General features: G+C 39.5%; 2 protein-coding genes across 7 annotated transcripts in view; one reads left to right on the top strand and one right to left on the bottom strand.

The window, feature by feature from the left end:
- LOC122080793 overlaps positions 1-16461 on the top strand; it is a 45700-nt gene extending 29239 nt beyond the window's left edge. For 3 of the 6 annotated variants that reach the window (XM_042647644.1, XM_042647646.1, XM_042647647.1), the window contains exons 12-17: positions 12711-12751; positions 13192-13269; positions 13376-13460; positions 13685-13843; positions 14785-14901; positions 15565-16461. In XM_042647644.1, the coding sequence (XP_042503578.1) occupies positions 12711-12751; positions 13192-13269; positions 13376-13460; positions 13685-13810 (330 nt within the window). In that variant the 3' untranslated portion in view covers positions 13811-13843; positions 14785-14901; positions 15565-16461. Of the gene's footprint in view, positions 1-12710; positions 12752-13191; positions 13270-13375; positions 13461-13684; positions 13844-14784; positions 14902-15564 lie in introns of those variants that run through there. The other 3 variants (XM_042647645.1, XM_042647648.1, XM_042647649.1) reach the window with 3 other exon arrangements.
- A 1514-nt stretch (positions 16462-17975) lies between these two features.
- Positions 17976-21527, bottom strand: LOC122082890 (QWRF motif-containing protein 7-like). Its single transcript, XM_042650701.1, has 5 exons — positions 20751-21527; positions 19865-20101; positions 19667-19756; positions 19433-19540; positions 17976-18260 (listed from the first exon to the last, which is right to left on the bottom strand). The coding sequence occupies exons 1-5, from the start codon at positions 21498-21500 to the stop codon at positions 18045-18047; spliced, it is 1401 nt and encodes a 466-aa protein (XP_042506635.1). The 5' UTR covers positions 21501-21527; the 3' UTR covers positions 17976-18044.
- Between the last annotated feature and the right edge of the window lie 4033 nt (positions 21528-25560).

Raw genomic sequence — 25560 nt, 5'->3', positions numbered from 1 at the left:
GGCAGAATAGCAATCAAACTACTACTAGGAGCTAGTTTCCCAATAGGACTAGACACTCCTACTTCAACTAGGAGCTAGTTTTTCAATAGGACTAGACACTCCTACTACAACTAGGAATTCAAAATTGGACTAGGAATAATAAACCTATGTGAAAAACAAATAGAGTCCTGAGACAATTTGGACTCGACATACCACTTACTCAACTCGATGGGCCCAATGGCCCACTAATTAATTAAAAGCAACTACTAATTATTCCCCTAGCCGATGGGCCCAATTGACCCTTATTTGTACTTAGCCACTCAGGTGGACCAAGTAGGGGTTCGGCTGGCTTTTTGGCTGGACCCTAGCCACTTAGGTGGACTAAGGCTGGACCCTTCTTCCTCTCATATTTCCTTCCATAATGTGGATCTACATCAGCTCCCCCTTTCTTAGAATCATTCAACTCCGATGAATGGGTAAGGGACATGTAATGCTCATAGAGGTCCGTGTCAAGGCGTTGAAAGTCATCGGCATGGATCCAAGTACAATCCTCTCGTGGTCGACCTTTCCATTTAATGAGGAAGGAGTAGTACCCTTTGCCCCCACGAACTGTGGTGAACTTGTTGTTGAGAACATCTTCGATGACATCATCTTTAGGGTTTGCAAATTGAGGAAGTTTGAGGGTGTGTTTAGTGTCACCGTCATCAGAATGGTGTCCCAAATATATCGTCAGATCAGCTACATTGAAGACATTGTTGATCTTCAGAGTAGGAGGTAGCTCTAGCATGTAAGCATTAGTGCCAATGCGCTTCAAGACCTTGTAGGGACCCATGTTCCGAGGATGGAGCTTGTGCACTGTACCAGGAGGAAACCTCTCAGGTGGAATTCGAACCATTACCAAATCACTAGGTTGAAATTCCACGTAGCGACAATGTCGATTGGAAGTTGCTTGGTATCCGTCATTGCTAACAGCGATGCGACGACGAACATCAGCATGTACCTTCGTGATGTGTCTTAGGAACTCATCGGCTTCTACACTAATACGGGCCTGAGGTGGCAAAGGTACCAAGTCAACCGGTCGTTGAGGCTGCAGTCCAAGGACAATCTCAAATGGTGTACGACCTGTGGTGCGGTTGACGGAACTATTATAGACAAATTCAGCAATATCCAGTATAGATGGCCAAGTCTTTTCATAGTCTCGGAGTAGACATCGGAGTAAGGTGCCAAGACTTCTGTTCACCACTTCCGTCTGTCCATCTGTCTGAGGATGGAATGCAGTGGAAAACTTGAGTTTAGTATTTGTTTTCAACCATAGAGTCTTTCAGAAGTAGCTCATGAACTTGACATCCCTATCTGAAACAATTGTCTGTGGTAGACCATGTATGCGCACTATCTCTTTGAAAAAGAGTTTGGCCAAGTGACTTGCATCAAGAGTCTTCTTACACGGGATAAAGTGTGCCATCTTGGAGAAACGATCTACTACCACAAATATGGAATCATACCTTTCCCGTGTAGGTGGTAAGCCTAGGACAAAATCCATGCTTTTGTCTTGCCAAGGTGCATGTGGAACGGGCAACGGTGTGTACAATCCTGTATTCTTCTTTTCTCCTTTAGCAAATTGACAAGTGCGGCATCTTTGTATCACATGTTGCACATCCTTTAAGAGTTGAGGCCAAAAGTATAAGTCTTTCATCATGGAGTATGTTTTGTCCTTGCCAAAGTGTCCACCCATTCCTCCTCCATGTAGCTCTCGAATCAAGTGATGTCTCAAAGAGGTGTTTGGGATGCAGAGGCGAGTGCCTTTGAAAAGATACCCCATCATGTATAGCAAATTTGTCATCCCGTCCTCCTCCTTGTAGGTTGTTGAATACTTCTGAAAAATCAGCATCATTAATGTACTCCTCTTTAATCTGTTCCACTCCTGCACTTTGTACTGTGAAGGTGTTCATCATCATCACCTTTCGACTAAGTGCATCAGCCACTTGATTCTCCTTCCCAGCTTTGTACTTGAGAGCAAATACGTATCCTTGCAAGTATGAGATCCATTTAGCGTGCCGATCACTAATGGTCTTTTGTGAGTGCAAGTATTTGAGTGCTTCATGATCTGAATAGAGCACAAACTCTTTGCCAATTAAGTAATGCCTCCAATGCTTGAGGAATTGAACAATGGCATAGAGTTCTAAATCATAGGTAGAATACCTTCTTTTTGCATCATTCAACTTTTCACTGTAGAAGGCAATCGGATGGCCCTCTTGCATAAGCACTCCTCCTATCCCAACATGGGATGCATCAGTAGCCACTTCAAACATAAGATCAAAATTGGTAGTCTAAGCACTGGTGCTTCTGTCATCTTTTGTTTGATCAAGTTGAAAGCTTTAGTGGCTGCCGGAGTCCACTGAAATGGGACTTTTCTCCCTTTTGTGCATTCTGTAATTGGGGCTACAACGGCGCTGAAATTCCGAATGAATCGTCGGTAAAATGAAGCAAGACCGTGAAAGCTACGAACCTCGGTCAAGGTCTTTGGAATAGGCCAATCAACGACACTTTTTACCTTCTCCGGATCAGCTTCTATGCCTTGTGAAAACACAATAAAACCAAGGAAGATGACCTTGGGCAGCATAAAGGAATATTTCTTCAAGTTGATGTATAACTTTTCTGCCCGTAGTACTCTCATGACACGTCTCAGATGCTCCAAGTGTTCATTTTGTGCTTTGCTGTATATTAGTATGTCATCAAAGTACACTACGAGAAATTTGCTGATGAAGGGTCGTAGTACATGTGTCATCACCCTCATGAAAGTGCTAAGTGCATTGGTGAGGCCAAAAGGCATAACCTTCCACTCATACAGGCCTTCTTTTGTTTTGAAGGCTGTTTTCCATTCATCCCTTGGACGGATTCGAATTTGATGGTAGCCACTCCGTAGATCAATCTTTGAAAAGATGGAGGCTCCTGTCAACATGTCAAGCATATCATCCAAACGAGGAATAGGAAATCTGTACTTTATCGTGATTTTGTTAATGGCCCGGCTGTTAATGCACATACACCATGATCCGTCTTTCTTTGGTGTCAATAGGGCTGGTACTGCACATGGACTCATGCTCTCAACCAAGAACCCTTTCTTTAATAAATCATCCACTTGTCTCTTGAGCTCAGCATGCTCTGTAGGACTAAGACGGTAAGTGGGCAGATTAGGGAGTACTGACCCAGGCACAAGGTCAATGGCATGCTGAATATCCCTCATCGGTGGTAGTTTATTAGGCAATTCCTCTGGCACCAAATCTGAAAAATCAACAAGTAACTGTGATTTGTGGGGGATGTTTGACCACTATCACTGGTTCAGCAGCCTTGGTAACAAGAGCTATGATTAGGCCGGTTTCTTCACCAAGGGTCAAGAATTCTCTATGGGGCAGCACGCATAGCTTGTTGTCCACAGTGTTCTTCTTGCTGAAATTTTCTTTGTATGGTTGCTTATTTTGCTTAGTGGTTGTTTTGGAAGAGGTTTTAGCAACATTCTTTAAGTCATGTTGTCTCCTTAGTTGGGCAGCCCTTAACTTGTCTTTTACCTGAGGTATGTGGAGTGGGTTTAGAATGAATGGTTTTCCTTTGTGATCGAAGATGCATTGGTTCTTAGTACCTCCCACTAGCACATTGTTGTCATATAACCAAGGCCTTCCAAGTAGTACATCAGTGAGGACCATGGGGATGACATCACACCATACACTTTCTTCATAATCTGAGACCTTCAATGGGACTGAACACCGTTGAGTTACAGCCATGGTGTTGCTGTCTAGAAGAGATACCTTATATGGTTGTGGATGGGATTCAGTCTTAAGCTTTCCGTCAATGACAAAGGCTTGAGATACCGCATTCACACAACTTCCACTGTCCACAATCACTTGAGCTTTGTGAGGTCCACTAGACATTAAGGTGTAGAAGATATTGTGCCTCCTCCAGTCTTCACCCTTAGTTTTAGACACTAGGATTCTTGCAACCACATTGACATAAGCATGAGGATCATCATTCTCTGGTGTAAGCTCATCTTCAAGTTCATCCTCCTCTCCTTCAACTGCAACATTAACAGTCCAATCGTCATCCTGAGGTTCGTGGATTTGTAAATCCGGATTGGATTCTATAGCACTAATGACAGAGTTGGATCGTCCCCACTTAGGGCAGAATTTTGCCGTGTGTCCAGTCTTTCCACAACTGTAGCATGTCACAGATCCACTCTCCCTTCCCATTGGAGCCTTCCCCTTATCCTGTGTATCTTGTGGAGCTCGGGTAGGAAATCCAGTGGGTTTGGTTGGTACATAAGGCTTTTTGTTGTCAGTTGGCTGGATGTACCTTCTGGAGGTTGTTTTGATCAGATCCTTTGCTTCTAGTGATTTGTCAAAACAAGTGCTTAAGGAGGGTATCTCGATCACGCCAAGCTTCTCACGAATATCATACCTTAACCCCAGTTTGAAACGGGATATGAGCAGTTCTTCATCTTCTTTATGGGCACCTGTTCGTGAAAGCAGTTCATTAAAACAATCAATATAATCTCCTACAGTCATAGTACCTTGCCTGAGAGTATTCAGCATGTCGTAGAGTCGACGTCGGTAGGTGGGTGGCAAGAATCTATCATTAAGGATAAATTTCAAGTCTTCCCAATTGTGAGGCATTTGACGACTGCGGATCAACCTATTCTCTTCATTCCTCCACCAGTCCTTAGCTCCACCAATTAACTTAGTGACAACTAATTGAACTTTCCTTTCTTCAAGCATATAGTACCATCGGAAGTAGTCATCAAAGGAAGTTACCTAGTCCTGGTAGTAGAGGGGATCGTGCCTCCCATTGTACTCTTTCAATTCTAACTTGACCTTGTACGTATCGTCAGGCTGATAAAGTTGATTGTCATACTCATCATACTCATCATTCTGAGCTGGGACATTCCTTCTAGGTTGCATAGTGACTCTTCTGGGAACATTACCAATGCAATTAATAGCAGGTTGAACATTAGTTTGGGCAACAGTTGGTTGGGTGTTAGAGTGGGCAACAGTACTCTCTTTTAGGTCAGCCAACTGTTGGTCATGTCTATCCAACCTCGTAGACAAGGCTTGGATTGCTTTCATCACATCTTGAAGGGTGGGTTGGGGTTCTTCTGTCTGAGCCATAGCTCTGATACCACTTAATGCAGGAGTAGATTATAAGAAACTACCCCAGCAATTTATAACCCCAAACAATACAAATAAGACCAGGAAACAAAGAAATAAGACCTTCAAATAAACCCCCAAGGATACAATATCCATATAGGAGCAAAACCAGCCCAAAACACAACCCGATATGAGAGAGAAAGACTTGCTATAGAGCTGGAGAGAGAGAGGTGCGGCCAGGTCTGTAGGAGTCCGATTGAGCTGCACTCGTGGGCGTAGATAGTCCCTAGGGAGGGTACAAAAACCCCCAAAGTTGAGAGGATTCTGACGGCTGGTTGTGAAGTTACAAGCTTTCTTGATTTTCTGACCTAGGAGAAATAATCGCAGGCTTCAGGAGAGAGAATCAAATCTGGTTTGTAACTTAGACAGATCTGAACTTCTGAATATTCACAACAATCGTATACTTCAACAGCAGTAACTTTAGGATAAAATAGAAAGCTTTAACCAAGAAGAAACAAAGGGAAAAGTGGGGGAGGAGCGGCTGTCTCGGCCCGGGCTTCTCACCCACATCTATCCCGGCTGTTCTAAGCAATTGACTGCAATTATTCTTTATTCAAATCTCCCATTATGAGTACATAGGCTCCTCTATTTATAGAGGGCAGAATAGCAATCAAACTACTACTAGGAGCTAGTTTCCCAATAGGACTAGACACTCCTACTTCAACTAGGAGCTAGTTTCCCAATAGGACTAGTCACTCCTACTACAACTAGGAATTCAAAATTGGACTAGGAATAATAAACCTATGTGGAAAACAAATAGAATCCTAAGACAATTTGGACTCGACATACCACTTACTCAACTCGATGGGCCCAATGGCCCACTAATTAATTAAAAGCGACTACTAATTATTCCCCTAGCCGATGAGCCCAATTAGCCTTTATTTGTACTTAGCCACTCAGGTGGACCAACTAGGGGTTCGGCTGGCTTCTTGGTTGGACCCTAGCCACTTAGGTGGACTAAGGTTGGACCCTTCTTCCTCTCATATTTCCTTCCATAATGTGGATCTACATCAAGAGGACATAGAATTAATAAGATAGGACATTACCATCCAGTTGGCAGAGTCACAATTGTCCTGAGCAGGACCTGCAATAGGAGGGCGTATTGAATCACCTGTGAGAAACCCGACATAACCACGCTAGCACTTGACAGGTAGTAAGACCGAGACCAAATCAGATAGTTTCTCCCATCTAACTTGATGGTGCTAGGGAACAGGGGATAGTCATGACCAGAGGAAGACCCCCACCTTCCTAAGTTACTGATGTCCCAAAATCCTCAGACGCCATTGGTTAAGATTCAATAAGCAATCACAAGAAAGGATGACCAAGCCAGATCTAATCAAGCATAGATATGAGGTACAAACGATGCCACGACAACGACCACCAGTGGGAGAACACTCACCACTGAGGGAGAGAGCCTATGAGAGACAAAATCGCCCCCTTTACAAAGAGATTTTGGGGTGCAAAATAGGGTAGGTTTAGGTTTTTCGGTAGGGTGAAGTGGTTAGGCTAGCGCATAGGGAGATAGGGTGGGGTGGGGTTGGGTTAGCGCTAGGTGGTGTCGGATTAGAAATAGGTATGGGTAGGTTTAGTTGGTTTAGGACTAGGATTAGGTGTTAAGGTGGAATGGGGTTAGTTCTAGTTGGGTTATAAACTTATAATTAGGATTAGATATTATGGTAGGATTGGGGTAGGTCGAGTTAGACTAGGACTAGGTTTGGGATTAGAGTTGGGGTAGGATAGGGAGGATAGGGAGTTGTAGTGCGAGTGGGAATTGGGGCAGGAACGGTTTCTGCGCAAGAAAGAGAATGGCACAAGGAGAGAATTTTGCGCAATGGATTTTGGGTTTGGGGCAAGAAGGTTTTGAGTAGGATGATGGAGATATTGGTGTAGGAAGGTGTGAGCTCAAGAATGTGAATGGAGATGGAGGTTTCTGGTGCTTTTGTGGAAATCGCAAGGTTTTTGTGGAGTTTTATGGGAAGCACAGGGTTTTGTGGTGCTGTTGGAGAGATTGAAGGGTTATGGTGGTGTTTTATGGAGATTGCAGGTTTCTTGTGGTGGTTTATGGAGATCATAGGGTGTTGTGTAGGTTTGGTGGAGATCACAGGTTTCTTTGTGGAGTTGCAGGTTTTTGTGGGATTGCGCAGGGTGAAAAGAGGTCGCAGGTTAGGCCTTGAATTATGGAGGGCAGCAGCACAGGTGGAATGGAAGTGGATGTTGTGCAAAAAGGAGCAGCAGCGGATGGTGGTAGCAGGCTGTGAAAATCGCAGGTGGGGATTGCTAAGGGAAGAAGATGGGGAAATTTGGTTTGGGGTTTGGTGATCAGACATGCTCTGATACTATGTAGAATTCGGGAAATATGGACCTGTGCAATAATGAGCACAATCCTCCTTTATTTATAATGAAATAAGTCCCTAAAGAGGGCTTAAGGGTCCATTTGGATATAACCCCTAAAACCCATTATTACAACCATGCATTATTCAACACCATCTTTCCTTCCATGTCTCTCCAACTTCATACAACATATCCTAAGAAGCCACGGAGTCAAAAGGGACCTGAAGTAATTAGCAAGAAAACAAAGAAAATTACTAGGCATGTGTGTAGGACAGCTTTGTGGTCTCGATGCTAGAAAAGGAGATTTGTTGTCAGAGTTTTTTTTTTGGGGGGGGGGGGTGGGGAGGAATGAGAAAGGTGAAAACCACAGCAAAAACCAAGGGAATCCAGGGGGCCCAAAATTTGATGTGTATTTGTGATGCAGTATTGAAGACATATGCAGGAGGAAGACCAAGAAAGGCCAGCCTAGTGTGGCCTAGTTGTTTAGTTCTTTTATTTCCCTGTTTTGAAGTTCTTTATATTTTATCTGTTTTTTTTTTTGTTCAGACTTGTAACTCGTTGAACTGTGGACGAATTTATGTGTTGATGTTTATGCCTTTTATTTTATTGCTTTAAGTTAGGTCCACAATCCTTTTAAAAGTCTATTTATTCAAGTTGGACTTTAAAAGGGATTGTTGAGTTGTAAAGTGGAATCGGCTAGGGGTTTTCCTAAACCAACTCCACCTCTCTATTATGTTGTCAATACAAGGAAACATGGGGTCATTATATAGACACGATTTTTACTGGGGAAAAAAAGAAAGAAAAAAACTCAGGCTGCTGCTGGTGCAGTTCTATTCCTTGTTGTTAAGATATGAGTCACGGGTTGGGGGTTTGTCCTAACCTAGTATAGTTGTTTCCTTTCCAAGTTAGACTAGGTTGCTTTATCATTATTTGGTTTCCTATTTAGAGTAGGTTTCCTATTTTAGCTACGTATCTTGAGTTGTATTCTGTTTAGAAATTCTTTCCTTGTCTAAGAAGGAAATCTACTTTGTAAACTCACATTATAAATAATACACAATGAGGGACTATAGAGGTGTCGACTACACTCTTCTCAAGTCTCAACAGTCTCTTCTTCCTCCACTAGTCCACTGGTCCTAATTTGTTAATGTAAGTTTTCGTTACATGGTGTCAGAGCTCTGAAGAAGAAGAAGAAGATTAGGGTTTCCTGTGTTTGATTATTACCTGCCTGGAAAAAAAAAATCTGGTTAGTTTGCTGCTTTCCATTATCAGTTGTTCATTGGTTCTAGGTTGCTGGTTGGTTTGCTGCTACTTTGCGGAATAGATATAAGCCTTTGTATGTTGCTCCACTGTGCACGGATGATGTTACCGTTTGTACTTGTGTTTACTGCTATAGCGAGTTGCTCGATGGGTCTCTGCTCTCGCTGCTGCTCTTCCAGTTCAGCCAGTCGATGGGTTATGTGACTAATGTCCATGATTTCTGGGTTCCTGCTATCAATTTGATGTGGCTGCTGAATCAGGTTCATATATACTGCTTCTGCTGCTTCACTACATTGGTTGATGAATCTTGCTGCTGAACTGGGTCTGCTACCGCAAGTTTTTTGCTATGGATTTTCTGGTTTGCATCAATTCGTGGGTTTTCATTCGTTTAGTCTGTACCCAATTTGGTTTTCCTCATTCAAAGTTTGGCTTGTCTCTGTGAAATTACCACCGCTCTGATTTCCGCATCTGGTTTGGGGATTAAAAGATTGAACGTGGTGTCAATTTGCTAAAGCCAAACTCTTTCCTAATCCTTCGATTGCGACTGTTTTAATTTGTTGCTGCTTCCCCCCTTGGTTATTGGCCCACTCCTTTTTGGTTTGCTGTCTGGAAGTTGGGAATGACTCCCCTTGCCCCACGACTTCCCTTTTTTGTTTTATTGAATTTATTCCTTAATCATTATTTATGTTTCTAAAATTACCCCCACATGTCATCATTACTCCCACACGTTACCTTATTTTAAGGCATCAAAACTTCTTTTATTTGAGTTTTCCCTTTTAACCCTATCATCTTCCTTTATCCACTATTCTCCTTTTTTTTTTTTATAACTCATTCCCAGTTTACCCCTTTGGCATTGGATAGTGCTTCTAATGGGATTTAAAATTAATTACAGCTATGCCATCCTCTTTTCAACCTTGAGATATTTACAATTCTACCGTTCCTTATATTTTACCTACCAATTATTCCCTTAGATATTCTAGTTAATTACAGTTCTGCCATTAACCCTTGCTATTGCCTATTGTGTACTTGGGTGGGTCCATACTGAACCCAATTGGATATTTTGGCCCGAGTTTCGCAACAATTGGAGATTGCATGAAGTAATTACAGCATTGCCTTTGGGCATATATATGTGCCATATTATTGCTTTGGTGGGCCTCAGATCACATCAATAATGGAATTTGCAATTTTTTGGCACATTGGTATTGGCATGTCATGGTGGTTGGAGAATGTCTGTTTAGCTTTGCTGCCATGAAGGGGAGTTGGAAATTATTTATTATGATGCTCTTGATTATGGGATTCTTTGTGATGCTTATTCTTTGATATGCTGATTATTGAAAATTATTTGTCCATGCGTAATGCTACATGTGAGGGGAAGATTGGTGTTCTTATCTACTTGATTGAAGTTATTATCTTCCCAGCTCAATTTTTCTGTGATTGAAGATTATTATTTGCTCAAGATTATTTTAGTTGAATATTTGTTATTATGTATCTGCTTGTGTCGTCAGCAACAGTTCTATCTTTTGAAGATGAATGTATTCGGATTTCGGAAACAATGGTCTACAACAACCTTATGTTGTCTGGTTCACAGCAACCTAATGCTGTCTGGTTCCCCAACAACCTGATGCTGACTACCTACTGCCTGAGACCTCTATTTGGGGCTCATAAGTGCATCAATTTGCACTTTTACATGTCTTTGTTATGAAGCTTACTACCTACTACCTGCCTTCTTTTGAGAAGAGCTTTTACTACTAGCTGTTGGATGCTTATTTTTGTTTCTCCTTTGTGGAGATGACTGCCTACTACTTGCCTTCCTTGGGAAGAGCCTTTGATGTTGCAGTTGCTGCTATGATATTGTGGATAGCGGTTGGTGTTATCTACCGCCTATTTTGTTCATTGCTGATGGTTCTGCTTGGTTTTATTCAACATGACATTCTTTTTATTTATTGATGCTGCTGATGATTGATGTGCTTGAGCTGATATTGTTGCTGTTTTTAGGATGGTTGATTGGAGTTCTCTCATGCTCACTTGCATCTACAGTTACTACTCAAAATTGGTGTTGCGTTTGATTTTCTAATCTTCTTAGTCCAAGCTGGAGCTTTCTTTTGATATATGTACACTTCAGCTTGAGGGGGATTGCTAAGATATAAGTCACGGGGTGGGGGTTTGTCCCAGCCTAGTATAGTTGTTACTGTTATCCCTCTCCGAGTATCACTAGGATTGCTTCATAACAACCTGTGGATCAATTTGATATTTTCAGCAAGTTCTCTATACCCTGAACACAGAACTCATCCTGAGTTTTAAGTTCATATGACCAACTAATTTTGATTTATGCTACTTCTCCCTAATCTGGTTATTTTTTCTCTGGGATTTCGATTCATTTTTTGTTCTGTTTTGACTATTCAAATTTAGTATTACATTAATTTCTCTTATAAGGACTGGGGTGTTGCTTGGTGTGATAGTTAAAAGCTTGGGCTTCCAGTTTGAAGATGTGGGTCTGAGTTTAGAGAGTGGCTACTTTTTGCAAAATATGTGGAAGGTTAGGATTGTTTTGAATCCACCCTTCCGAAAACCTGCTAAGGTGGGACTTGCACTAGGTTATGTCCCTATTTGTTTTATCAGGTGACTGTGACACTACATCATGCTATTGTCATTGAATTCAAGATTTTATCATACTATTTGAATGCAAACTTCTAACTGTGAATACCTCGCTTGGGAGCTGTTCTCAATTAGACAGGTTTATGTCCTTATGGTTGTTAGTGATGACAGTTCTGAGGAGTTGATGCGACAGAGATTTTGTGTAGTTGCCTTAAGCTCAAGAAATCTCTGGTGAAGATTGAGATATACAAAAATCAATAAGTACATGAACTTCACCTTTTGTTGTTTAAACACTAGGGCCCAACAGAACTAAGGATGATAGATGAGTTTGGAGTAAAACTCCTGCCTTTTCACATTGATTGTCTTAGCTGCACCCTTGTTTCCTCATATTATTCCATGCCTAGGTGACTTATTTTGAAGAGGTGCTCTCCAAGTATAAAAGCTTCATGAACTGGTAATTTTTTGTCAGCATAAAAATTGATTGCTCTGAAATCAAACAACTCCTCTTCTGGCAAATAAATAAATAATCATCATGTGTGGAGAAAACAAGAACCTAAAACGATGCAAAAAAGAATGGAAATCATAAACCATCACACAATCGCACACATGGATTTCTGTGGTTTGGCAAGATTGCCTACTTCCGTGGTGAAATGAGATCTGCTTCACTATCAATGGAGAATAGGGATACCTCTACATGTCCTCACAAGTCACATCTCTCTCAGAGTGCTTACAGAGAGAGAACCCTCGCTACAAATATACAGCCAAACCCTATACAAGTAATTTACTGAAATACACATATAGCCCCAAAAAAATTTCTGACAGCCCTTTGGAATCAGCCCACTTATGCAAGTGATGGAATACAAGACAGCGTACCCCAACATCATTGTCCTTGTCATTGTGCTTATATATGCATGCACATATTCATCACTTCTCACAAACCCTTTCCTGTATGATTTTTATTTTTATTGTTTCTTATGGTAATGTTTCAGGGATCTCTTCCACATGCACACAAAAAAATCATCATCATCACTGCCATTGTGCTTATGTATGCATCCACACATTAATTATGTGAATAATATCTGACGACTCTGCATATTTACCTATGAACACCTAGTTGTCATTTTCATACTTCAAGACTTTTTGGTCTACTCTTTATGTAAGCATTGGTAGAATGTGTATAGCAAGTCTCAACCCAAATATAGATAAGATGATCATATTTTGTGGGCTAGTTTTCATTTATGCAATGGAGATGTTCCTCCTGCCTTTCTGTTCTCTTCCCACCTCATTTTCTATGCCTCTTTTAGTGAATTCCATAACCAACTTATTTTGTGTTACCTCTGTTATACGTTTATGCAGAACCTTGGAAGCCTTTTGATGGATTTTCTTTACTTCTTTGGGTAAGTCTAATAGTTTTATTTGAGTGTTTCAACATGCTTTAGCCTAGTCAGGTTTTATTTGATGAATAATATAGTCAGATGGTTTTGACAAATCATTCTTTTTATTTAGTATTTATCTGTCAATATGGACCAATAGGCATCTTTGTTGCAAAGGAATAGTACCACAGGAAGAGGAAACCATGGAACTCTCAAATATTGGGGCCTTATTGTTGTGTATAGGCCTGTATTTTAAGATACTGAGTTGAAAGATGGTTTCATATGATACCATTTTGTCTGGTGCATAAGTGGTATTGTGGAGTACTAGCATCAAAGTTGTAGATTGCTGAAACATTGATAATTAGATCTCATGCCAGTGTCAGTATGTTGCTTTATATTGTTGGCTATCATTTTGGTGACATCTCTCACTATAATTACTTATGACCAACATGTAATTTCTTTAGGAATCTTTTTGATCCACGGCAAATGCGTATTTCTATCCAAGGAAATGGGGTTTATGTTAACAGGGAAAGAGGACATAGGTAATGGCTTCTTGTTTTATTTGCTCGAACTTGTTTTCCATTAAACTGGTCTCTCTATGTTCTTCTTTTATGTAATGTTTGAGGGATTTACAACTGAATTTTGCAGCATTGATCCAATTCACATCGATGATCCCCTTTTCCCAACAAATAATGTAGGGAGGAATTGCTTTCGCATACATCAATGTATCAAGGTCAGCCTTTATTTTGATTCTCATAATATTCTGTTTGGAAACTCTGTCAATAGGATTTGATCCATCAGAGTTGGTCAACCAGCCATTTTGAAGGAGTCATGAATAATAATAACTGTTGCACCAGATAAAAAATAAAAGGAAGAAAATCAAATAACTAATTTGAGTTATTTAAGTCTCTGGTTGTTTGTTTATGTTTCTCAATATTTTTGCACTGCATGGTGCAGGCATTTGCAGATGCTTATTCTACCCTGGAGAATGAGCTTACATCTCTCCCAAATAATGGTGATCCAAGTGCAAGGCCATCGTATAAATTACTTCCAAAAATTGTCCCAAGTATTCATCATGTGTAGGGAGTTTTGATCAGCTCAAAGAAATCTAATCTGGTGTGTTCTCTTTGTCACCTTAATACGCCCTAAAGCTAAAGCTAAAGTTGACACAGTATTTTACAATTGGTGGGATCACATTAAGTAATATGATTCTCTTTAATATCTGTGGAGTTTCTAGTGACTTTCAGACACCACCCTCAATCATAATATTTTAACTGAAGAAGGAAGACCTTGATATTTTGGTCTCGGAGGTGTTTTTGCTTTCTGTGTTGGATTATCAAATGTTGTCCTTTGGGGGTTGCACAAGCTTGAATTTGGTAGGTTTCCAACTAGGAGTAGAAATCCGTGGCCCAGCCTTACTGTCCTGTGCTGAGCTGCTCACTTTAAGATTTTAACCAAGACTGCAAATATCAGGATCCAGGATTGGATTAGTATCAGCTGATCTGGATTCATCCACTCTGATCGATCCTGGCTGATCCAAAATGGGGAATGAAAAATAACTAGGCCTTACTCTAGGTACCCCTATACTACTAAGGATGTTGGTCTGCCTAGCTGATCTCATACCAATACTTGAGGCCATGGCTCTGCTGATCAGCAGGAAAACAGTCTGACTAATAAAATGCTTCGTTGGATTCTGCCTGCTAGGCTGAATTATTAAATCAGCTGGTTTTGGGTGTGTCCTGGAACCTACTGACTAATATGGCCTCTCCCTGACAATGCGCATCCAAACCTGGTCAATTAACATTTTTTATTACATTTAAATGGAATTACTATAAATTATCTTCATAGTTTTTGGATTTTCTGCTTGGGCACATGAACCCTCCCAATCATAGAGTAAACAAGTTTGGGCTGGGTATGTAGCCGGAGAAATTGTAGCTTATCCACCAGAACCCACCCAATTGCTACCTCTAATTCCTATAGGAAACTGTGATAGACTTGGGAGGATCATATTATATTTATACATGTATATGAATTACATTTTAATTTTTAATCTGCAGACGAACAGTGGCAAGCTTTCCGCCAACAAATCTGACATGTGGCTTTACTTGCCCAATGACCCATTGGCTGTGAAAGACAGAGGTGTAAGCGCAGAACCCTAATCACTATGAAGCCAGGTGCATTTTCTGTTACCGTCACCTATATTATTTTGGATGCTTGGTTTTTTATCAAAAGGAATAAGATGGTTTACGGCATTGGATGAAATTACGTCCATAGTCTTAAAACCGTAGAAATAGATATTTTTGTTTATCAAAGGACTAGGAGACTAATTTCCTTTCAATCTAAGCCTGACTGAACATTTATGAGAGTGTTGAGGGTGGGAGGGATGATATTTTCACATCTACCCTGTCTTTTCCACCTTCTATTGCACCATTTCTGCAGTCACTAGTCTTTGTTGACCACATCAGAAGCTGTTAAGGGGATAAAATGGATGGTTGGGGCTTCCCAGCATATTGCAGTTTGGCATGTTGAGCGAATGCTGATTTTCTATCTGATTGCATGGCTTATCCAATCCCCTTTTCTGGGATGGTGTCTAAATATTTGACTGTAATCACAGCACATGGCACATGTCTCCCTATTGAAGGTCTTTACTGCCCCCAGAATTTGTTGCTAAAATTTAGCCACCATAATACCTCTGTCCATTGATCTGAATGTAGTCATTTTGGTACCCCCTCCCCCCACGCCCTCCCCCGCCAAAAAAAAAAAAAAAAAGGAAAGAAATTTTCCATAATTTGGGTCAAATTTCATGTGGTAATTAATGCTGCTCTTGAATGTTACAGGACTTCGTCAAAGTCAGGTTTTGGGTCGATTTTTCGGGTTCTGAATGGAACAAAACATGACTTATCGTGTGTCTAAAGGGATTCCCTTCTGGACCAGAAGCAGCAGGTTCCTTGGTCTAAAGATGGAATGGGAAAATGGATGTTGAGCTATGGATGAAGTGTAGATATGACTGAACATGTTGGCTGAATTTTTGTAATGGACTGGGGACTGCATTGCCTGGAGACATGGCATAAGTCCCAGTATCTGTGCAGCTAGATCCCATTGCTGTCAAGGGAAGAAATGAGCATGAGCCTGTTGCAACACACACTTTTTCTCTTTTGAGCTTGGTAACGAGAGCCCAACCTTAACGGAGCTATCCTCTTGGACATTTCCTCATACCAGGAGCCGGATTTGGAAATTACAGTTCCAGCATGTCCTCTTAGTAATGTGCTGATGACATGATCAAAATGCCTTAACTCATTATGATATTGATTGAATGTATTATGACCCCCCAGACCCCACAATGGCGGGAGGATCATGCATTGGGTACGCCCTTTTTATGACGCCCCCATGGTTGCGCCAGAGAAGTATACCTTACCAGTGATGCTAGTTATATACATGTGCCAAAAAGACTACTGCACTCTTTAACATTCTCCCTTACACTAGAAAGGAAAAAATGTATATATTGGTCAGTGTATTGGCATAATATCACATACCATTACTAAACCATAAATAGCAGGGTGGCTTGGTATCTCCAAAGAAAACCTGAAAGCCCAAAATAAACTCTCATGCCCAGGATTGTATAGGAAAAAAGAATGTAGATGTAGATCATACTGTATATTTAACTGATGGTATTCAGGTTTTGAGAATTCTTATGTGTGCTTGAATTTCATTTGATGAAAGTTTCTAACTGCCAACACTGGTGATGGATGCTTTCTGTCCCTCCAATTAAATTCTTGTTTTAAGGGCATTTGAAAGTATTATTTCCTGTACCTTACTGGTCTTCCTTCTATATGCTACATAATTCTATTGGCCTGCTTAACTTGGGATAACAGTGCCAGACTGACTGGGGACAGCTACTAGGCTGCGTTGAGATTTGATTGTGCCAGAATCAGGTTGATGATTCTACATTTATTTGGGTGTGCCATATCTTCGTTGAGTCAATCCTCGGAGAATCTGCATCACGCTCAGATTATTTCAATATAAGGTCTGTCAAATTGGATCCTTTCTAATGATTCTCCCTCCAATCAGACACAAGTACGCTTGGGGTTGCATGTCATTAGATGTTGGGTTGTATGCCTGTATCTAAATGGAGGGATAGTCATTGGAGAGGATCCGGATCCAAGTCTGTCATACGATACATGTGGCATTTATTGAAGCCTCCTCACTGTGGTGGAACTACAACTAGTCTAGACTCCAGAAGGTAGAAATATTCTGGTATTTTTGACAATTTATATTGTTTTGTATTTCTCACTGCTCTCCAATGTGAACTCATACTGGTAGGTGAACCGTTGCAGATGGTTAGAAATAATTAGGCTTAGTGAGAGCATATGTCAGGTATCAACATTAATGAGATTTTTTATATCGTAGGAGTGGGGCGGCTGCTTTCTTTTCTCCGAAAAATTATTCAATTAATTTTGTTCCTCATGGTACAGAGATGCCTATGGCTCAAGATAAAGTTCATTTAAGCCGACTATAAGCAATTGAGATGTTGGGAATTATAGAGTAACCATAGAATTTACAGTTGCACATCAGTTATCTAAGATCTTAGATGTCTTTATATATTTTTGAGCTATCTCCACCAATAATTTAAGTTTTTAGGTTAGTTGGACCTCCAAGTGATATTTCATGGATTGTTCAACATAATTCTTGATCATATGATTCTAGAGCCTTCTTAATTGATGGTCACCGCCGACTTGCTACCTCAGGCACCACAGTGATTTTTTTGGAATTTTTGGTTTTCCACGATTAGGTTTACATCATGCATGTTATAGAGGAGGTTTGTAGTTTGTAGGGCAAAATATTCAGCTTCTTGCCTCAAGAAAAATGGTCAAAGCCATTTACAACATTAATGAACTACTTGAGTTTCGAAATCGTGATCTTTTTATATCCTTAAGGTTCCTTAGAACTTTTGTTCGCATTGTACCCGGTGTACGAGACTTCCATATGTGCAAGGTCCGGTCGGGGGAGAGGGGAGAACTACGCAGCCTTACCTTGAGAATGTTGAGAGGCTATTTGACTACTTGTCCACCAAGTTGTAACATTCATACTATATCGTTGGATTCAGGAGATATACTTGCGTTTATCGATTGTTCAGAAAGATAATTAAATGTTGCTTGGTGTCATAAACTTGAAATGATAAGCTCATGCAATAGATCTAATCCCATGGTTGGGAAACAAAAATGGCTAATACAATGGAGTGTAGAGAAAAGTTCACAAAAACCTTTAGTTGTTTTTGGTATTATGTGATATATATGTAATATACAAGTCCTAGTAACTCTTAAGATTCTTGTCCCAAGTTATCTTTGGATTGTACATTTGATAAGTATAATCGAAGGAAGTGCCCCTTTCTATACTTTTGCTGAGGAATTGCCTTCTCTTTAACGTTCCTGTACCAAGCAGCTGTCAATTTGTTTGAAGATAACAAATGGTTTCTACCTACCATCTTCTGTGTAGCTCCTTGAATAGTGTGTGCCGTAAGGCTTTTTTCTTCTGCCTGTGCATATAAGATTACAATTAAAGCTTGAAGATATGATTCATTAAGTGATATTAAAGCATCTAATGGAAATGATTTACAAAAAGGAAAAAGATATATGTAAAGCACCTAAAAGGAAGTAGATTGGCTAATTCAATGGCAATTAATGGTTCCCTACAATTAAGGGAATGGTTTAGTGGGTTAACCTAAAAAGAGAAAGGGACAGAGAGATTGGAAGGAGATTTAGTTGATTTAGTGAGTTAACCTTTTGGCGGAACTTAAAAGACAATGGAGTACCAAATCTGCTGAAATGTGTGAGAAGAGTTGGACCATCTCCTCTTGTTTCTTTCTGACCATACATGGTAAATCATAGCACAGAAAGCTAACCTCCCATGACATCACAGATTCACTTACCTCTAAAAGAGGCAAGGACCTAGACCCGTTCCCTTGAAAAATGGGTGGATTTTCCTGGGGTGGGCCAGCATTTGGCAAGAATGCCCTTTCAAATGTTCTTGAATGGCAAGGGAAGAACATGTGATTAGCATTTGGGATAGAAATGAACCTCTATTGAAGGAAAGCCTAAGTAGGGAGGGTAGAGGTGAGAGCTCTCTAGACAATAAAACTACGCTTAGGGATGAAACCCTTAGACTAGATCACATATGACCAGACAATCTACTAGAAGGATTCAAGGTTCATTGAAGAAGATGTCGGATACCCTTGGCCCTTCAGGGTGGTTTAGAAGGACAACCCAAACATCAACAAGATCAGGGGACAAATGAGGACTAGCGTTGTATCTAATCCTATCACCAAAATGGGAGAGAATGACCTTAGGGATGCCAGGAGTTGAGCCAAAGAAGTATGTCTTGATACAATCGGAAACAAGAATTAGAAGATAAATACCATTTTGGGTAACCCTTTTCATGTACTCATATGGGATACTACAAGATTAATCATGTCCATATATAGACTAATCTAAAACATCAAAACCTCGGATGCCTCAAAGTAGGAATGACTGATCTAGCGTCTTGACGCAGTTTTCACAAACAAAAACATCGTAAGGATTTATTTACTTTGGTAAAAGAAATGAAGGATAAATGATCAAGAAAACCATGCATTTGAAACATCAAGACCTAAGAACAATATAATTTAATTCATAACAACTTAAATATACTGGAACTTCCAACAAAACTCACCTCAAGTGATGCAACAACAGTGATTTCCTTCCTCAATTCTTCTAAACCTTTCTTCTCTTGTTCTATAGTATTGACTAGCTCTGAAGCTAATGAACCTGTTTCCTCAACCTGCAAAGAAAAAAAGAGAAAATATATTATATATATTTATATATATAAATGGGAAATCTTACAAAATAAGAATTATATGAAATGACTCTATTACAAAGATACAATAAGAAAATTACATAATCCAACCTTTGAGATGAACTTCATAATTGTTCCTTCAATACTCTCCATGACACCTATGGCTGTGAGCATTGCATTCTGAATTGAATCTGTATCAGCCTTTTGCCCATTAAATGGTCAAAAAAGAAAAATGAAAATTAGATAAAATAGTTCATTGGAGGTGTTCTAATGTAGGCTAACAACAGTTTTTTGTTCCCTAATCTTTACCTTGGCACCATTTATCAAGGGAAGTGCAGTTGATGATGCAGACAATTTTCTCCCAATTCTTGCTACTGCTTCTGAATTTTTCTTCTCAATCTTTTCCCATTCGCTAAGAATGCAAACTTGAGGATTAATAATTTGAATTATCTTCATCTCATGTTTGAGTTTCTGAATCTGAAGCCTCTTTTCTAGAATGGAATTGCGCAGATGGTAGATCCTTAACCAAACCTTAAATATCCTATCCTGCCAAAAATTCAAACCAGTCTTCTATTAGGCCACAGCCAATCATCCTCTTATGTTCCATGCAATTTTTTAACAAGTAAAAAAAAAAAAATATTTAAAAAAAAAAAAAAAAAAAATCTTGGTCATATGAGAAACACATTGGAAGTGATTTTTGAACAACCAAAACAAAGTTGGTCAATAAAAAAGACCCAACTTATATAAGTCTCGAATCTTGATTCTCCACCACCATCCCCATTGCCACTATCAGCAGACTCAGCACCATCACCACCACAGAATAAAAAGTATACTCATGTTAATATGCATTCTATACATGTTTCTATTTTTTTTTAGTAGATCCCCGGGGTTTTATCATATAATGTTTGTTGATATAAAAGTATTCCAAATTACTAGAAACACAAAAAATATTTCTAATCTAGAAATACTATTTTGGAACAGAAACACAGCCTAAATGACAGGTGGAAGGATAAAATTTCCATCCTTCAACGAAGCATAGGTGATAATTATATCATACAAGCTTGTCTTTTGAGAAAAATAATAATAATAATAATAACAAATTAACAATCATGCAGATGAGAGGAAAGGATGGAATTTTCGTCCTCCCACCGGTCGTGCTAGCACAACTCCAAAAAAATGGCCTTTCTTTGCCTACCTCTGCAAAATGCTTCGTAGCGGCTAAAGTGGATTGAGCTCTCGCATTCGCGAATCTCCATTGTAGCAATCTCGTATGCATAATTCTTAATTGATGGAACGCTTCCTCTTGGACTGAAGAAGCCTTCTTCTGTCGGAAATAATTCAATACGCTACTGACACTTCTGGAGCTCTGTGAGCTCTGTTTCGTTGTTGTTGTTGCTGTTCGACCGGAATTATTATCCGGAGATTCCGGCACCGGAAAAATAGAAGACGATGACCTTCCAGGAGATAACGCCCAGGCCGAGGGAGAAACTGATCCTGGCCTCTTTGGTTTCACTTTCTCTACGAATTTCACTACGTCGGGACTCCGGTGACTCTGCAAGTTCCGGACCGGAATATTGATCATGAGCTTATGATCAGCTTGAGGCTTCTTGATGATTGCTGGAATTATAGTGGCTGATGGATTTCTGTTCTCTTCACTACCTCTGCTGGTGCTACTGCTTCTGCTACTGCTACTGATTCTAATTCTGGTGGCGGAATTCGGCAGGGCGACGGATTTTCTGCCGGAATTTAACTTTAAAGGAGGAATCTCCGGCAATGATGTGCTTGTGGTTCGTAACAATTGGGGAGAGCGATGTATCCCATTCCCATCTTCGGCGATTTTCCGGCGACTGCTATGGTATTTCTCCATTTGACGGGAAAGGAGTTCCCGCGAAACGATGGTTGACTTAACTGAGAGACAAGAAGGAGGTTTGATCTTGTTTGACATATAAATAAGGGATATCGGTAAGGTTAAAATTGGAAATTGAGCGAAAGATCTTATTCCAATCGGACGGCAAATGGTGGAGCTTTGAGAGTTGAGAGCACGTTGGGTTGGACTTTGGTGTTGGACGCCCTTTTTTTTTTTTTTTTTTTTTTTGATAGGTAGGGAGGGAAGTAGGTAACAGCTAGGAGACTCGAACTCGAGACCTCCTAGTGAGCATGGGTTTTATACACACCACAGCTTCCACGTATAGTTTTGTTTCTCTCTCTTCGTTGACCGTTATATTTTAGTATGAATAACCTAAGGGTGTTGTTAAAGTTCAGACCGAATCGGTCGAACCGACCTATCGGTCCAATGCAGATCAATTGAGTTGAACCATTATTGGTTTGATTTTGAGTTTAGATTTTTGGAACTGGCAGAAATCAAAACCAAATTATATTGACTGAATGCACAATGAGAATGAAAATCGGACTGAACCCAATAAAAACCGAGATTAGACCGATAGTAGCTCGATAAGAAATCTAAAACACAAAAGAACCCCCAATTTTTCTACTGATTTCCTTATGTATATGTGTAAAATGAAAACCAGACTAGATCTAACTTAATAGTAGCCCAATTACAAACCAATAATAAAAATTCAATAAGAAACCAAACCAAATTAAATTTGACTGAAACGTAACTTATTAATGGTTTGGTTTTGAGCTGGCCTAATAACAGATCGAAACTGAATCAGCCCAATCCATTGACACCCTTGGAATCACCTACCCGTAAGTGGCCATATGCATACTTCTATTTATAGGAAGAATGAATCACCTACTTGTATGTATGACATTCTATTAATGGGAGTTTTCTATATGTAATATAAATAGAGTACACATTCACAAAGTATTTTATTTAACTCTATTAACATTTTGGTAGGCTGGGCACGGACCATTTGAATTTTAATCCAAGCCTCGTGAATTGATATGAAATCTAACTACTGGAGAACCTTTTCTCTCAATCAAATCTAAACCAAATATGATTTGAACTACCGAATTTCAATTTTTGCTATCACCTGCTACTTCATTTGGACAGTTCGAAACCACACATATCAAATATGGTAGGCCTATTACCTCCCATACTACCATGAATAATATTTTCAAGTAAACCCAAGAGATTTATAGCTAAAACAATCTTTCATGTCTTTATCAACTAGTCTCTAAGGTTAGCACTAAACCTTTTTGTAAGTATGTGATGATTGATCCCCCACTGTTTTGTTTTTATTTGAATGAAAATTTTCATTCACCCTATCTTAAAGAAAAAAAAAAAGAAGAAGAATAAAATCTAACCACCGGATGGATATAAGAAGAAACTGGCCATATTTCAAAAATTCGGGATGCATCCATATATTGCTATATGAACAAATAGTGAAATGAGATACTTCTCTAGATATAGTGAAATATAATTTTCCTTTTTTTACATATAGCCCATCCATTTTACCACATGGCAAACATTTGTTGCACTTGGTTGGCCTTTGGGTTGGAAAGGCTTCCATCATTATATCCAACACCCAATGAACTAATCTCTCTCTTTTCAGGGATCCGTCTCGCCTAGTGGTAGGCTACTAGGCAATTAGGTTTTGGCATTAGTCTAGGGAAAGTTGTTGCAACCCTCCTAACCTTCACTTTCTTGAAAAACAGTAATAGTAAATAGTGATAGTATTGAAATAAGTGTGGCCCAGTGGGCCCGCTTTTGCTGGTTCTTAGTTGGTCTTTTCTAACCCCCTTGAAGGTCCCTATGTGATCTCTCAGTGGCTCTTACCTAGTTTATTGACACTCAAACTTACATCAAAAGAAGAAAAAAAAATCCCCCTTCTCCTTTTTGTTTAGAGCTAATTTCTAGAACCTGAGTCACCTACTCTTGCCTATGTTTGGTACAGTTGGTTGATGAAATGTGTCCTTTATGCATGCTTTCATAAATGTTTTTTCATGCACTCTTAATGATAGTAGATAAAACACATGTCACCACCTAATTGCACGTGAAACACCAATATAAGTACGAGGAAGTGCTTGAATTATTAAATTTTCATGGCTATCTCATCTAGATAAAAAGAGTGATGATATTTGATTTGGATTGTTATTTGGTCACCAGCCAAGCCTTTCTAGAAATAAGAAGATATACAACGAAACCCTAAAAATGAATGTGATAGACGATGATCCCTATGCTATGTTAGGGTGTCTAGAAATGTGAAGTTGCCCCATACCAGGCAGAAAACTTGTGGAATGCATGGGAATAAGTTAAATAAAAATAAACTTAGGGAATGATTTAATAAATTTTAAAAAATACAATTTATGAATAAAGATAATATGCATGAGATGCAACTACTTATAAATTAGAGAGAACTGGAGAAGAAGATATTTTTAGGGGTGGAGAGAGAAATAAGGGTGTTTCTAATGAATTTCCTTAATCAAAGAGTCTCGTTCAAAATCATTAAATTAAAAAAATATATATAATTTTGCACACAAGATTAGTAATAAGATTATAGTCTATAAGAGGGGGGATTTTAATCATGGATTCATGGGTCGAATCAACCGTTGTGATCTTGTTATGAATTGGACAATATGGAAATAATTTCTCAAAAATTACTCAAAATCAATCTAAAAAGGTGGGGAAACAATTTGTTATAAAAAAGGTAGTAATCCATGATAACCATGGAAGGCGACGTTTTCAAAAATCATATGAGAAATTTGAGTTATTTTAAAAATGACAAGAGAAATTTGAGTTATTTAATATTAATCTAAATTGTTTGTTCCCACCCAGAATTAGAAGAGTGCACAGTAATGTCTAGAACACACGTGAAATATCTGTACACAAGATGTGTGCCAACACATGTGATTGGGACTTTTTGTTTTTTTTGGTAAGAGGTGATGGGTACTTCATTAGCAATTAGACTGGAATATATGATAAAAGGGAGAAGGATCGGCACACCGCCTATGTCACGTAAACTAGCGCGTGGCATTGATGGAGATGTGGGACAACCTTTCAATTGAATTAGACATTGAAATTTGATGTGTCTAATCTAGATCATGTTCTTTCTATCCAATGATCCTAATGTACATATCATCTATCCACAAATGCACCATTGGAGGAAGATGAAGGAAATGAGAGGGAGAGGGTATAGCAGTCGGGTTGGGCTGGGTCTGGTTGTCAGGTAAAGTAGGGTGGATGGGTGTATTTTTGGTGAGGCGATTTCCCAACCATTATTCCTCATTACCAAGTGTCGCATAAGCAGAGCTCATTGAACGATCTCCTGATTTGAGAGGATCCGGGTTTGATCCGTTATTAATGGCCTGTATTGCCTTAAAACTCAGATTCTTCTAGGTTGATGTCCCAACACGATTCGGGCAATATGCACGAGCCAGCCATCAAGGATGACATTTTGTGGCCCAATTGAGGGGTGCAACTCCGACCGGTCCATCAGGATGGGCCTTGGGCTTGACTCTATTTAAAACATGTTAATTTCTCAGCCCAGATGGACATTTTCATACATGTCTACTAAGCCTTGGGCTCACAAAACTCTCTTCACTTGTTCTGGAACAATTTTTTTTTTTTTTTTTGAAGGAATTACCCAAGGGGACTTTACTCACACACACAAGAGGGGAGGGAGGGAGGGAGGGAGGGTGTGACAAGAGTTGATCCCTAAACCACAAACCTAATGCCTAGGGGTGTCAAACGGTGTGATTTTGGTTATCTGGTTCGGTTTTAGTTCGGTTTACATTTTGATAAGGTGAAACCAAAACTATACTGGATAGGAATAAGGTGAATCAGAATCGTTTTCATCTGGTTTTGATTTTAGCTGTTTCTAATCGATTTTTGTTATTCGGCTCAAAACTGGTTTACATGTGGTTAATAGTATCGTTTTAGAAAATGGTTTACATCTTACAGCTAGTGTGAATTCTACATATATTAAATTTCTTAAAGAGTCAAGACAATATACTTTTATTTTGTTAGGGACAATATATTTTCAATATAAAAGACTACTCATATGATAACTAATTAACTATGATCTTTACAAAAAAAAAAAAAA

The sequence above is a fragment of the Macadamia integrifolia genome, chromosome 6 (assembly GCF_013358625.1).
Source record: "Macadamia integrifolia cultivar HAES 741 chromosome 6, SCU_Mint_v3, whole genome shotgun sequence".
Classification (NCBI taxonomy): domain Eukaryota; kingdom Viridiplantae; phylum Streptophyta; class Magnoliopsida; order Proteales; family Proteaceae; genus Macadamia; species Macadamia integrifolia.
The sequence above is the reverse complement of the archived record's forward strand: the minus strand, read 5'-3'. Positions and strand labels throughout refer to the sequence as shown.